Below are 15,138 nucleotides of genomic sequence, written 5' to 3' on the forward strand. Positions count from 1 at the left end.
GACAGGACAAGAGGAGGTTGGATACCCATCATGATCTTTGCAGACTGTAGTCCTTAGGTTCTATGCAGAGCGCCCTGTGCATTGTGCGTCTGAGCACCTGTTTCCATCCGCCCACTTTGCACTGAGGGAAGCCTGGTGGAAGGGCATCTATGGAAACCAGCAAGCCACCTCCTTGCTGTAGGGATTTAAGTCATTAGATTCTGGGTGTTTGTTGCTAGAAATTTAATCATGTTTAAAATCTGGCTGGCAGTGTAGTGAAGAACTGGCTGCTCTTCTACAAAACTCCATTGAGAAAGTGAAAGGGCCACATTTCTACACAAGTTGACAATTAAGATTTCCATAGATAGGGCGAGTTAGCCAGCTCCTGTAGGGGAACCAGAGCCAAAGCCCTTCTACGCACATCAAACAGACAAAACCATAATAGAGTCAAATCAAGACTAAGCCCACAGGCTTAAACTGGAGTTTAGCTCATCAAACCAAGGTCTAAAGCATGAAGTAGAAAACATGTTGGGTATCTTTTCCTTAAATTTCTTTTTTAAAAAATATATAATTGGCACTGGGGAAAAAAATAACACATTAAAACCTCCTGACTGAATTACTGTCCTAAACCAATAGATCCATGGGGCTTGTTTAGCTAAAAGCCACAACAGACTTTGTAATGCAGTGATGTAATCTTGGCTTTGTGTCATTTATATTCAACGTAAAATTTTTTTCCTGAATAGACAGGCTGACAACAATATTGTTCAGTGTGGGTTTTTATTTGGATCCTTTCCAAATGGTTCACATGCCTTCACAGTAACACATCGCGCTGGCTGCTTACGGTTTCCCCCTTTGCCTGAATTCTAAACTTTCCCCCTCTTACTAGCTTTCTATTTTTCTTTTAATGTCTCAGTTATGTTTGTAAAACTAACCAGCTCCACCACAAAATTAGGATGTATCTTGCAGAGAGCATTCATTTTACTTTTTGCATATTTTTCCGGAGGTCATGTCAAGGTTAGTTTGAATTCCATCCTACATTAAGACTTCTTTCACAGCTATTTAGCTCGGCAGCCTACTCCCCGCTGGGGTCTGCCCCTTGGGCACGTCAAAGCTTCAGACCTGACAAATCACACACAGATGAAGCTGTACAGTTTTTTAAACAGTTTGATCAGTAACTCCCCCCCCCCTTTCCACTATCCTTCGTAGTAAGATCCCTTTTCCCTCTGAATTTCGGTTTCAGAAATTGGGGGTTTCCATGTGCGACAGTTTGCTTTTTCATGAGAGCTGTCAACTTAGCAGTACCATTCATTAGTGTGCTGATAGTCTTCTGGTCACAAGAAGGCAGACATACAGACAGGCTCTCCTAACTAGCAAGACTGTAATTGTGTGATTAAAACCTACGTGGAGCAGGAAGGTTAATGTTGGGAGATCACAGATTTTCTTGGGATCAGAAAATAAAAAAATATATCCAGTTTATATCTTGTCAGGAGTTGAGCCTAAAAACCTCCAAATGCTTCTGAAGATGCTCTTATCAGCATTTTAATAAATTGTGTAATTAATAGCACCCCTCCCTTTCCTGTTTAATTGATGAACTTAAGGTGCCTGTAACGAGTGTACCAGCAAATAGTCTCCTTTACCACTGAGGTAGATCACACATTTTGAGAATCAGCATACCGCCCATGTTTTTATGAGTTGAAAAATATTGACTGCCACAAAACTGCTAAACCAATTGAAGAGAAGGTGTTACCACGGCTGCGATTATCTTGGCAAAGAAATGGCAGAGCAGAGTCGTTGCTTTTAAAAAATGAGTCATATACACATTTGGTTGCATTTTCACACAGGACAGACAAAAAAAAAAAAAAAAAAGAACGAAAGGTTTTTTAGCTTTGGACTAAGCTGAACACTCACAGGGAAGAGGGGAAAATAATATTTAAATGATTCTCAGCAGGAAAGTACCCAAGGAAGGTCCCATAAAAGGTTGCCCGGTTGAAACTAATTAAAGACAGGTCTAAATAAGAAAAGAAGAAGCAGGATCAAAGGAATTGCATTAGGTGCCACCCTGCTATGTGGGGACATTTTATGTAGTTCTTGTAATTTTGGTCTAGGAAAACACTAAATTCTGAGAACATCCACTTCCGTCATAATGTCGTTATTTTTTTGCAAAAGCTCTCCATCAACAGGCAAACATCTTGCAGAAACCACCGCGGCACTGGCACATTAACACATTATGGTGAAAAGAGGGGCTTGTGCTTTTCACGCGGTGCGTCTCAGCCTTCAATTAATGTGAAAGCACTACAATGCCCATGCAACTTCTCTTGCCTAGTGGTGAACCATTTATCATTGCAGTTTTACATTGACCTTGACACCCACTTCATTAGAATAAAGATTGTCTACCATTTAGGTTACATTGTTCCTCTGCACAGAGACCCCATGCAAATTTCTGTTCAGAGAGAAGAGCGGGGAGGCTGTCAGAGGTCATCTGCATTAAATGATTGGAGCTATTTTCCGACCGCTTCTTTTCATTCTACTCAATTCAGGCTGGGAGGATCAATCAAGCTCTCTGCCTGAAACGGTAGCACTGCTGGGAATATAACTGGCTTTGGTAGTAGTGGATGTGCCCTAAACAGTGCTAAATATTTAATACAAACTCACCAAAGGCCATGCAAAGGCTTGAGAAAGAAGCCACATTTGTAGAAATATCAAAGGGGACAGGGAACCCTTTTGAAAAAAAAATAGAATAGTAATTATCCATTTTATAATTCCAGAAGATGTAATCACAATATTTCTTAGACTCGGTGACTCTTTCCTACCTTTTATTCCTTTTTTTTTTTTTTTTTTTTTTTTTTTGCACACTTGACCTGGGGTAGGAAGAGGGAACTGGGGGACTTCATATTCTCCTGTAGTATTTTACACGAAATTGACAGAAAAAGTTTCCAGTTTATCAGTGCTTCTATTTTTAACTTGGTAACAATAAATCCAGTCCTGGCTGTGTTTGTTTTAAAACACATAGATATTCTTTATGTAAAAGAAAAAAAATGATTGGGAAAAATCAGTCGCCTTGTCTCCTCCTTAAGTTTCCTGGGTGATATAATTGGAATTAAATTATTAATGGGAGATACTTTTAAAAAGATTGTTTTATGATCTCCTATTAGGGAATTTGCAATTCATTTTAATATTTGTAGTTTGATTTATATTAAAGATAATGCAATCTATGTTCAATTAACAATACATGGCCAATGTAATGTGATTTTCAGATCATGCAAATGGAATACTCTAGAAGAGGGGGAAACTCAATTCTTAACCTCAGATGTAATTTGCTGTGTGAGTTCTGGCAATTTTAAATGACATTGCACTTTTTAATTTTTCCAAAGGCTCAGCAGCAAATTTATCCCAATCAAGAAAGCCTATTATTAATTTACAAGGACAATTGTAGGAGTCTTTATAATTTCTTTGTGCAATTATTCGCCATAAATTCTAATGGCAAAATACAAATAGTTTGCAAGAAATAACCACTATTACTTGTCTTGCACTTGAACTTTCTTCTTGAATCCTGAGCATCCTCTCCAAACGCTGGTGATACTGACTCCTTGTGAAGCATCTCAGGCTTTTGTGAGATGCTGGATGTTGGCTGTCTTAAAGAGCACAGCACAAGAGCGGCTGCAGAGGCAGCTCTGGCCTCTACCAGTCCAGCTGAGCTGTGGACCTGGACCTTCTTATAAAAAGATTCTTTGTTCACCACTGAATAGCATTAGGCATGGGCTAGCTGAGGGGCCACCATGAAGCCTCGAAAGAGGAGGGCAAACACTAGCTAGAGAATACAGTGTGAGAGTCACAGACACAGCCTGGCATTTGTGAGCAAAATACATATTTTTACATAGTTTTTGTTGTAGTTGGGGTTTCGGTGTGTTCTTCTTGCTACACAAGATATATTTTGTCTCCACAATGTGTTTTCTTTCACTGCCTGTTGTGGGGCAGGGGAGAGAATCATGACAAATATACAGGTGTCTGAGATACCAATTTGCACATGCAAAGATTCAAATGTGTCATTATTATAACTAGATAATTTTCCTTGTCTTAACTCTTCTAAATATAAAGTCGCCTGCTGCCCGCGTGTTAAATATGACACACGCAGGATGGAAATGCCCAAACTTGATGACTCAGAATTGGACAGCCACACTCTTTAATCAGGAAAATGGTTTGCTTTAATTCGTGTGTTCCTCGTAACCGAAGCGTCATTCTCTGTTTAGTAATGTCTGCTCTCTTTTCAGCATGACCGCCAGAAGCACCATACAAAAGTCTTACAATGAACGTCTTAATCTCTCTGTGTGCTTTTAGAGTATTATTTTGAATTCCATCATGCTGCCTTTTTTTCTCCTCTCTTCTGATGTTTTATTACAGCAGCAGAATTCCCAGGGAGCTTTGGGGGCAAGGTTCACATAATATAGCCCTGAAGTTTTGCTAGGTGGGAGCCACCCTCCCAACCCCCAGGCTTGGCCATCTTTTGGCGACCTATTTCAAAAAAAAGATTCACTGGGTAGAGTCTTTTACAGCATTAGCAATATGTGGTTTATTTTTTATTTTATTTTATTTTTTTATTTACTAGAGAGTGAGTATCTACAACCCTTTCATGATGCTTTCTTTCACTGACCTCACTGTGACAAGGCATCTTGTTCTTTAACATTGAGGGAGGCAGAAAAATGCTTGAGTTTCTCAATGTGTGCCTTCTATACCAGTTTCAAAATGGCTTATTCTTCTGGTTTCCATGGTGACAATTAACACTGTTTCAAGGCATTGTTCCACTCTCCATTTGGGTAGAATTTTCTGTGTGATTTTTAACAAAAAGAGAAAGAAAGAGAGATATGGGAAGAGAGAGGAGAGAGAGAGAGAGAGAGAGAGAGAGAGAGAGAGAGAGAGAGAGAGAGAGAAGGAAGAAGAAAAAGGGGGAAAGGTTTTTAAGGGAAGGAGGAATGTCTAGCAAAAGTGTCAAAAAAGTTATCTCAATCAAGCCTGTATTTGCTACTAAATTCACTTATTTTCATAAATCCAAGTTTTATTTTTTATTGGTTTTGATAATTCAATTTAATATTTGTGCATTTAAAATGTAAATTTTAAGTAAGAACTTCAATTTTAATTCCTAGTTAAAACAGTGAACTATTAACTCTATTTTTGTAACTTTTTAATTACCTTTTTATATTAACTTTGTTTTAATACCCAAAGAAATAGCTTTTAGGACACTAGTAGCCTGTATCTTTCATTTAGATCATTCACAAATCTATTAAGAGGATTCATTAGACCAAATTGAATTGGCCAAGCAAATACACTTAATAATGTAAATATGCCCTTTGAACAGAGGATATTTTATTTTTGACTAGGCAGCACGGCCCACAGCAGGTGCTGTGGAAAGTTAAATACGGGATGCGTATTTACCTTCGCACTCCAGGAAAGCCAGCTGACTCTAAGTTTGCTACTCTCATCTTTTAGCTACTGAAAACTGGTCTGCATCTTCACCTCCCCATACTGTGGAACATAACGGGGCAGCTTCTACCCATTTACTGCTGTGGGTGAAATGAATATGAAGATGAAGTTATCTTCTCACAACAGGACGGAGCAGCCCCTGATGGGGGAACGGAGAGCAGATAGAGCTGGTGGCTGATTCTGCCCATCTCATGCTTCTGAAAAGATGTGAGCTAGAGACAGAGGAGCGCTTGTATAGTAGAGTCAACAAAAATGAAACCCTCTTGGCATCACATACACAGCCTTCATGCCCTAAACCTTATCGGATTCAATCTTCACAGTGTCTCAAAACTCAGATATTTTCACCTTAAATACATGGCATGCTAGTTCTCTCCATCCCATTTTATCATTTGAAGGCACTGCCTATCAACCACCTCCTTCATCGGGCTGTTTGTGCAGGAAACATACAGTGACAACGAGGGCATAAATAATGACAAGGACATTTTAGTCTAATAACCATCTTAGTAACTATTGCCACAGCTTCTCATACCACATTCCATAGGAGAGAATTTTCACAATGTCTAAAATCAAATGAATTGCTTCTTGTATTCTCGGGATTGCAAGCCCGAGACAATTATCAGGAGACAATCTGAACTGTCCTCTTGCTTAACTAGCACACAACAGGAGAGAGATCTAAAGTTGGGAAAGAGAAAAAATAAGTTTGCCACGAGAAAGTCCAATAACCAGTAGAAGCCACTCTGAGAAGGCACAACTCAAGGGTTCTCTCAGTTGATTAATACATAGGACATAGAGGAAAGGTTTCAATAATAGTCTTCTGCCTGGCTGAAATAGCACCCTACCCCACCCCCACACACATCATGTCTGCCTTACGTAATGAGTTATGGAACTCTTCCATAGGAATCTGAGTACAGAAAGCAGATTATCTCCAGTCATCACACTCACAAATCATACACTATCTGGGTTTCTAGAATACTTGTTGAGTATTGAGTTGAAAGAAACTTAAGTGGACGGCGTGTTTTCTGTACCAGAGAACCATGATTCTGGTGATTGTCTGCAGTTAATAAATGCAAGCAAAATCTCCCCCATATGTCACAGTCCAAAGTCTGAAAGCGCTCTAAAGCAACCCTTGATTTTCTTCAGTATGAATATTCATGTAATTTTGGATACTTTGACACCCTGATCAACATGCATTAATAATATAACATGCTTTAAATCACCTCACTTAAAACATTTTGTTCTGTGATCCCCAAATACCTATTTGGAGAAGTTTACATGGTACAAATGATGCTCGTGTTTAGAGTAAATGGAAGATTAACACATGAAACTCCAAGTGTGCACACCTGAGTACACAAATGTTGACAATCTGTTAACTGAAGCAGAGGTGCACACCTTCTTTTCTCTCAAGCTGATTTCAATTCTAGCTTTGTTCAAAATTTCACAAAAAGTGTTTTTGACGGGACTAAAATCACCTAAGTGTTTGGGGATATTATGGACCTGCAGACCAGCAACACTTTGCCCCAAGCAGAGCTTCCTTGTTACATCTGATAGCAGCGTTTACCAGGGGGCAAAGGAGCAATGGTGCCATGGAAGTCAGAACTTCATTGTTTCAGGGAAAGATATTTTGGCAATATGCATATTTAATATTTTATCCACAACCTAAATTTTATACTCAGTGATGTTTTGATGCACACCTCTCCATATGCACAATAAGCATTTACAGTCTTTTCTTAGACCTTATGACTGTGAACTTCCCCAAATATTGGAATGTGAAAAATACCACCACAAAACTGTTTGTACTGAGGGGCTATTACATTGCCTCCAAGAAATGTCTTTTAAGAGACTCACTTAGCAGTTTATTAGAATACAGCCTGTGGTTGGCTCAGGAGGGTTCTGTAGTTGGCTGAGAAGTTCAGGCCAGTTTATGGTAGTCAATAGCAACTGTGGGTCTGTAACTATCCCAAGGCTCTGATGAGCATCCTTCCTCTTTATGTGTGTGTGTTTCTCTTTAGCTCTCAAAGAGTTTTTAAGTCAAAGAAAAACAAAACCAAATATTAACTAAGACTTTAGTTAATAGGAAACTTAAAAGAAATAATCCATATAATCCTTACAGGTAATGGTTTCCTTTCCAAGATAATATTGTTAGTGTGTTGGTAAAGTCCAAATACATTAGAAACTAATCAGCCTTGTTTTAACTTTTATAACTTACAGACCAATGTATGGGTTGACTTTTCATATCTCACAGTGGATGAGTTGTTTGTGGCACATTTTCCTCTACCCATCTACTTTGTTTGAAAAGTGTTTCTCCTTAAAGAAGGAAGACTCACCTCCCAAGAGAGTGGTTGATACATGTGTGTCATGGGAGAAAAAAAATATGGCAAAATACTTTGAACTCTTCTAAGACGGATCTGCTGAGAATGAGGGTTCTATAGCCAAACAGTGACCCAAGCTAACTCGAATGCTAAGTCCTTCCAGACCATGCACAGTCTCATTTATTAGATTTTAAATTAAAAAAAATAAAGCCATAAATTGTGTGTGCAAAGTTAGTTTAAAAGACAGAATTCACTGAAGCCACTTCAGTACACAAAGCATCTGTACAGCATCCTGTGGTAAGTGGAGTGTCTCTAGCAGTCTTACTGGGTCACTCAAGGGAAGCAGTGTGGCTTCCCCAGAAATGGCACTGAAAACAAAATCTTTTAGTTCCACAAGCAGTATACATTCTGCCTAAAGATTTTTCTGAGAATATCTCTGGGCCCCTAACAAGTTATCCTTCTTTTGACGTTTCAGAGGTACAGTGTGGAAATGTCCATCAGACACCTGAAAAAGACAGAGCTACTTAGCAAGGTTGAAGCTTTGAAGAAAGGTGGCCTTTCACTGCCAGATGATATCCTGGAAAAAGTGGATTCAATTAATGAAAAATGGGAGCTGCTTGGGGTATTTGCATTTTTATTACTGTTTGTAGGTTCTGTGTACATGTTTGTGTGTGGTGAAGTGCTCTATCTGTCTGATTTCTAATGTGAGGCACAAATCTCTCTCTCTTTCAGTTCACTCCTTACATTTCAAACAAGCTACTCCTGTTATTATGGGGAAAACATTGCCTTTTCTCTTCTGTTCTCTTTTTTTCTTTTTAAATTTATTCTGAGCTGCCTCCTCTCAGATTTTAATAATTTTGGTTCTTTAATACATAAAAAAGTAAGTAAAATATGTCATGTGTTATGGGTATGAACCAAGTCAACTCTAATACAGTATATCTGATATACACTGCCTGTCATGCTTGGATGAATAGTAATAGAATTTGTTCTGAAGGTACATGTTAGAGACATCCGCTATTTAACTGGTCTGTGTGACCTTAAGACAGAGAGTCCTGTTACCACTGCAGCTTTCAGGCCATACGAAAGCCAATCAAATCAAATCAAATCTGCAAATTTGACCCCCCCTCCTTTTGCCTCAATTTCCTGGGCGCTTTTAACAAAAGCAAAAAAAAAAATAGTTTTGCATAGTTTATTTCTTGAAATGATGGCCTGGGTCTCAGCCAAAGAAATGCAAAAATCTGACAGAAAGACAATCTAGGCATACTAGAGTTCTGGGTGGTCTCAGAGGCTGCACTGTCCTGTTGTTGGAAGGTGGCAGAGAGAGAGGTTAGCCTGTAGTAGTTCATCAGCATCTCTCTCTGAAATTGCCTTCACTTCAAATCAAGGGTAAGCTAAATTTGCCAATTACCTAAATGATTAATTATAATAGCTACTATGGGTGGTGTCAGTTACAGAGCATAATTTTTCAAGCCCTCTATTTTTCTGCCTCTTTAATTTTTTAAAAAAGAAATAATACTCTAGAAATATTTTGAATTAGGAGCTCTCCAAGTGCAGTGATGACTTGGAGACATGCCAGTGTTCCGTTTATGCCATGCTTAATCTAAGTGATTAAAAACCTGCACATTTAAACCCTTGTTCCTCATCTAAATTCTCCACACTGTGTAGTTGTTCAAAGTAACTTAAAATGTTCAAAATGCTTATTCCTAGTTATTATGGTCTTGCCTTTTCACGATAATTAATGTAACTCGCTTTAAAACATGGTGGTTTAAATTAGGACCTACTAAATTCTTCAGTGCTCGCTGATCTCAGAAGAAAGTACTGTATGATATTCTCCAAGGTTGTTTATAAAACAGAGAAAAATGACAACTCTGTTGGCTTCACAGATAATGTGATAGCCTGTTGACACTGCAATTAAAGGTATCTTTCCTAATTCGATAAATAGCAGAACTCCCTTAGGACACTGTTTAAAGTGTGTCATCAATTCCTCGCAAGAAATTTTAAATCATTACACTGAAAACACAGTATTTAATTGGTCTCTGTGAGTCAGGTACCATTCAAACACTTGCCCTTCTCACAACGCATCACTCAAACGCCACATAGTTTTGAGTAATTTTGTGAGAGAAGAGGAGAAGAGTTTAGTCAAGCCGCAGCCACACTGACCCCAGTAGGCACACTGCTCTAATTGGCAGGATTACATTTTAATTGGCATGGAAAAAAAAATTACAGACAAGGACTTTAACTTCTAACAATAGTAAAATAGAGGGATGTGGCTTTTAATATTTCTTTCATCTAAGGTGAACAGTGTAGAATGGAAATACATTAGAACGAAATGTCAGTGGTGCGTACAGTCTAATCTGTGAAATTCTGTCCCCTGTGCTGCATATGACTCCGTCTCGATTGCATATTAAACAACCCTATCAAGGCAGCCATTGGCATCTGCTGTGCTGACACAAATTGTGAATTAAATGAAATTGATGTCCTCTGTCGTATATTTATGAAGACGGACCATTCTCTGAAGTATTCTGTTTATAAAGAATTTATGATTGCAAACTGTTCCAGAACAAAAAAAGTGGCAATAAATTCCTTTTTGTGACCCTAGCCTCCAAGGGCATTGATTTCACCTCCTGCTGCTCCTTTTGTTACAGCATAAAAACAATAGCTAAATCTGGATTCCACTGAGGGTCTTCAAATTATCAATATCTGCACCATGAAAATACAAGGGTGTTGCGAAGACAGGCTATTTTTCTGTCGTGATTTCCTAAAGATACTATTTACAGAGCACTGTGGAGCAGATGAATGTTTGTTGACCTAATTTTATTTGTGTTTTAAAGCGTAATTTTCTAGGTTTAATTTATCATTATAGATTAAATCCTATTGATTCTGTAAAGAGAGTGCTTCTACCAAAGAGAGAAAAGAAATCCAGCTCAAAAAGCACCTCTATTCCATAGTGCTCAGCTTACATAGGGTTATAATACAGCGAGTTGAGGATTATTTTAGCATATATATTAAATAATCCGCATTCAAAAGGAAAAGCAGGAAGAACCTTGGAGCTGAAGAGTTTCAAGTCAGGTGAAATCAACAGCCGAATCACAGAGTATGTTTGTCATGTCATTTGTGGGATTGTACTTCTCAGAAAAAGAAAGGGGGGGAGAGGGAGAAGGAGGAGAGGGAGAGGGAGGAGAGGGAGAGGGAGGAGAGGGAGAGGGAGAGGGAGAGGGAGAGGGAGAGGGAGAGGGAGAGGGAGAGAGAGATTATAATTCTCTGTACTCTTGGCCTCTGATTAAATTCAGGCCTCTATCTCTTGAACACCTTTATATAGACAATTTCTTACTGTAAAAATTTACCAAGAGAATTCAAATGAAGTTTTGTCCATGATCATGATGAACATGAACCAAACCTCTTTCCTGTTAAAGCAAAGTCTAAGGAATAAAGTTTTGCGTGTGCATCCTCTGGCAGCAGGAATAATGTGCACTAAATAATCAAACCCTCAAAACACAATCAAGCCAGTCAGAGCTATACTTCCGTGTTGAGGGACAAGCACTTCCGTGGATCTCCCTTGATGGGTTTTGGGCTAATCGGCTCATCTATTTTTGTTTTGTTTTTGTTTTTCTTCTCCTGTTTTCATCTCATGCATTAGAAAACCCTAAGAGAGAAGATACAGGACACAATGGCAGGGCCCGGTGGGTCGGGCCCACGTGACCTGCTCTCTCCTGAAAGCGGAAGCCTGGTAAGGCAGCTGGAGGTCAGGATCAAAGAGCTGAAAAGGTGGCTAAGAGATACAGAGCTTTTCATCTTCAATTCCTGCCTGAGACAAGAGAAGGAAGGAACGAGCGCTGAGAAACAACTCCAGTACTTTAAGGTAATAATAATAATAACAATAATAATAATAATGATAATAATAATAATAATAATAAATAATACACACATACATACAATCAAAGTTGATAAAAAGCTTTCTTTATGAGAAAGGTGAAATATTTATCAAGTACTAAAAGGGTTGTGCTCCTGCATCTGTGTATGACTGAACCCTTACATGCTTCCTTGAATTTACAGACATTATCCACACCTACACTAACCTCGACGTGTGTCAAAGAGGAACATCAAGCTTATCGAATACACACTGTATGTAGGGGAAGTCTGTGCCGGCTGTTTGCGCAATGTCTGTTAAGAGAGAACTTTGATGAATTAAAAGCAGATCAGCAAACATGAACGATAACCGAGGCCTCTAAAAGATCTACGTTAGTTCCATAAATAGCTTAACGAAATGTACTTCCATAAATTGATGCGGTAAAAACCACACGGTTTAATTGATACCCATAATGCTAACAAAAGAAAACGTAATTTTTACAGATGAAAAAGTCAACTATTAACAAAGGAGGGAAATAGAAGAGATCCTGCATTACAGGTGTATCCCACTGTCAACAGTACTTAATCATAGCACAGGATCAATATTGTTTTGGTGGTTTTTGTCCACAGAGAAGCATTCTTCCGTTTGTTTCTGGTCTTGATGTAATGTCAGTTGGTTGAGGTTTAAAAGGCTTTTACAAATATTATTTGTGTATGTACACTTGCATGAACCCTCATACACCACGGCACACACGTGGTAGTCATAGTAAAACACCCAGCAGCTGGTTCTTTCCTTCTGTCATTTATGTTCCAGGCATTGAACTTGGTCTTTGGGCTTGTGGCACGTGCCTTTACCCACTGAACCATCTTGCTGGTCCAGGGAATGCAACTTAACATTTAGATGTTTTACCTCAGTGTCCAGAAGAGCCTGTGCTATGTACACAAGCCAATAAAGGGATGATTATTTGGTTTCAGTCTGATCAGTTTGAGGCTTTGGGGTTATGGAATGAATTAACAAGATGCCTTATCGCATGGGGGATCTTGGGAAGGAAGAAAAGAGTAACTAAGAAGGAAAGAACTTTCTGGAACAAACATTTTTTTCTCAAAGTCTTCTAGAAGCAGGTTTTATTCACCTGATATCATCTAGCAATCTATCGGAAGATTTAGCCACCTTCTATCTGCCAAACAGTCTTGCTTGTCTTGTTCACTGCTGTAACAAAAGACAGGGCACACTCAAAAGCACTTATATAAATGGCTTATCTCACACCCATAGTGATTGTTTTAGTCAAATACCTCATCTTCTGCCATTGCACTGAAAACTTCAGATGACCCAGTATAAGGAGAAAGCAGACATGGGCCTCTATGTCATTCTGCAGATTATCTGGACAGCTACAGGGATAGATGCTGCACAGTACTTTTATACTTCCGTTGTATCTCATTGCAGTTGTAGTGAACTGACCAGTGTCCCCAGCTTTGGTATGAGGTCACATTCTAGTTCCATTGGTTATTTGACAGATGGCCATATTCCTTGAAAGCTTCCTTGATCTCTTTCTCTGAAAAAATGGCCTTCTAATGGTATTTATTTTACAATTACATACATAAGTTACTGTTTTTACTTTATGCAGCGAGTTCATTGATGCGGCACAGACATCTCTTAACTTTGTAAGCCCCAAAGTGGAGAAAACAGCAACTTTATTATCACAAATATTTATCAGCATATATATGTATTCCCATGTCTTATCCATGGGTGTATATCGGCATTTGAAGTAAAGTGTCTTGAAGAGAATGTGTTGTCATTATAGATGGAAGCAGGAGTGTATTACTTGTGAGGCTGCCTTCGAAGGCCAGTAGCTTTGATCTCTAGCTTTATGTCATGCCAATAGCATCCAGGCCTAAGTAACACATTTTAAAAGCATGAAAGGGAAATAGGGGGACGAGGAACTAGGGGAAGAAAGAAGGAGAAAAGGAGAGAGAAGAAGGGAGAAGAGGAGGGAGCAAAGAGGGAAAACGGAAACAACCAGGAAGGGGACTTTGGACTTCAGATGACTAAATAACACCCAGCATCCTATTCTCTCTAGGCCACTATGTCTGCTAACCTAGCTCAGTGTTTAGGTGGTACCCAGATTAACAGAGAAGTGCTGTTCCACACAGCAGGGGCTGGTACATGCCTCTGTCCTGTTTCCTTCTGTTCTTCAGTGATATGTCTTTGCAGTGTTTTTACAGCCACTAACTGTTGAGTTATCTGTGTTTACACTCCAGTCTTTCTCTCTCTTTTTAAAGCTATTTTTAAATTCTATAACTTCAGAGAATTACCTAACCTAAAGAAAACGTAAAACCTTAACCAATCATGTAAAACTGATGTTGTGGCACCAAGCCCAGTATTCATTCTAGAAAGCTTCCTGTAGTTGAACTGAATTCCTCAATGTTACTTGTGGTTCACTTTATTACAAAGATATTCATGCTGTAAGCTACCCTTTAGGACTTCCTTCTTCATTAACGATTATAATGCAAAGGTCATTCACAGTGTTGGCTGTGGTCATAATGTGCTTTCTTTGAAAACTCAACTTCTTCATTTTGAATATGTAAATATATCTCATTTAATCCTAACAGCAAACCAATGAATTAGCTGTGAGAATCTTGATTTGAGTTATAAGAAACAGAGGCACAAGGAAGTTATATTTTGTGTGTCCAAGGTCATCTTTAATGAGCAATGTAGCATTATATTGAAATCCAGGGCTGTCTGGCTCTAATGATCTTTGGATGAATTACTGTGTAAAATTGATCTTAACTGACATTTCCTAAGTATTCTTCCATAACAGGTGACTCAAAGGGAAGGAGAAACATACATTCCATTATTTCCTTATTGTAGTTTTGTTACCCTCTTCAGTTTTTAATTCCTAAACCTTAGCTTTAGATATTGTACATAGGAAGTGTTTATGTCAAGATTGGTTTTGTTGTTGCTGATTTTTCTCTATCAGTGTCCTTTGCTATGTGCCGTGTTCTAAGGTGGAACTCTTTAGATCTCTGGAGATCATGGAGCCCCCATGTGTTTCCTTTATGACTGATTTTTCTTAAGTATAGAATAGAGTATATTAAGGGCATGGGAGGGGAGTTGAGAGGGCAATAGAGGCAGAGGAAGGCAGAGAAAAAGAGAGTAGAAAAGTAGAGGCCAGCCATGAGCACACAGTGGGGCGGGGGGTGTGGAAGGAGGGGGCAAGAGGACAGAGAGGGAGCAAGAAGGCAAGAGCAAGAGCCCTTTATGACTTAAAAGCTCACTTTTTTCTCTTTATGACAGCCAGGATGGAACACAGTTCTTGTGTATGCTCAACAGCTAGCCTCTCTACTGCTAAGCTAAGTTCCTAATGTTGGCCAAGGGGAGTCTGAGTAGACAAGTTAAGGATCTCACATAACACTCTTTTTGTTGTTGTTTTCTTTTGAAGAAAAATTTATACATATCTGTTGGAATAAACATATTCCATAGCCAAAATTTTAATATTTATAAGCTATTTGCAAGTTTCTTTCAGTACTT

General features: G+C 38.8%; 1 protein-coding gene across 1 annotated transcript in view; it reads left to right on the forward strand.

The window, feature by feature from the left end:
* The window catches only part of AKAP6 (A-kinase anchoring protein 6), a gene marked incomplete at its 5' end in the record, with an annotated part of 305,320 nt that overhangs the window by 233,958 nt on the left and 56,224 nt on the right, over positions 1-15,138 (forward strand). The window contains 2 exons of the mRNA XM_080912298.1: positions 8,239-8,385; positions 11,401-11,622. Of these exons, the coding sequence (XP_080768424.1) occupies positions 8,239-8,385; positions 11,401-11,622 (369 nt within the window). The remainder of the gene's footprint in view (positions 1-8,238; positions 8,386-11,400; positions 11,623-15,138) is intronic.

The sequence above is a fragment of the Micromys minutus genome (assembly GCF_963924665.1).
Source record: "Micromys minutus genome assembly, chromosome: 1".
In the NCBI taxonomy this organism is placed as follows: Eukaryota; Metazoa; Chordata; class Mammalia; order Rodentia; family Muridae; genus Micromys; species Micromys minutus.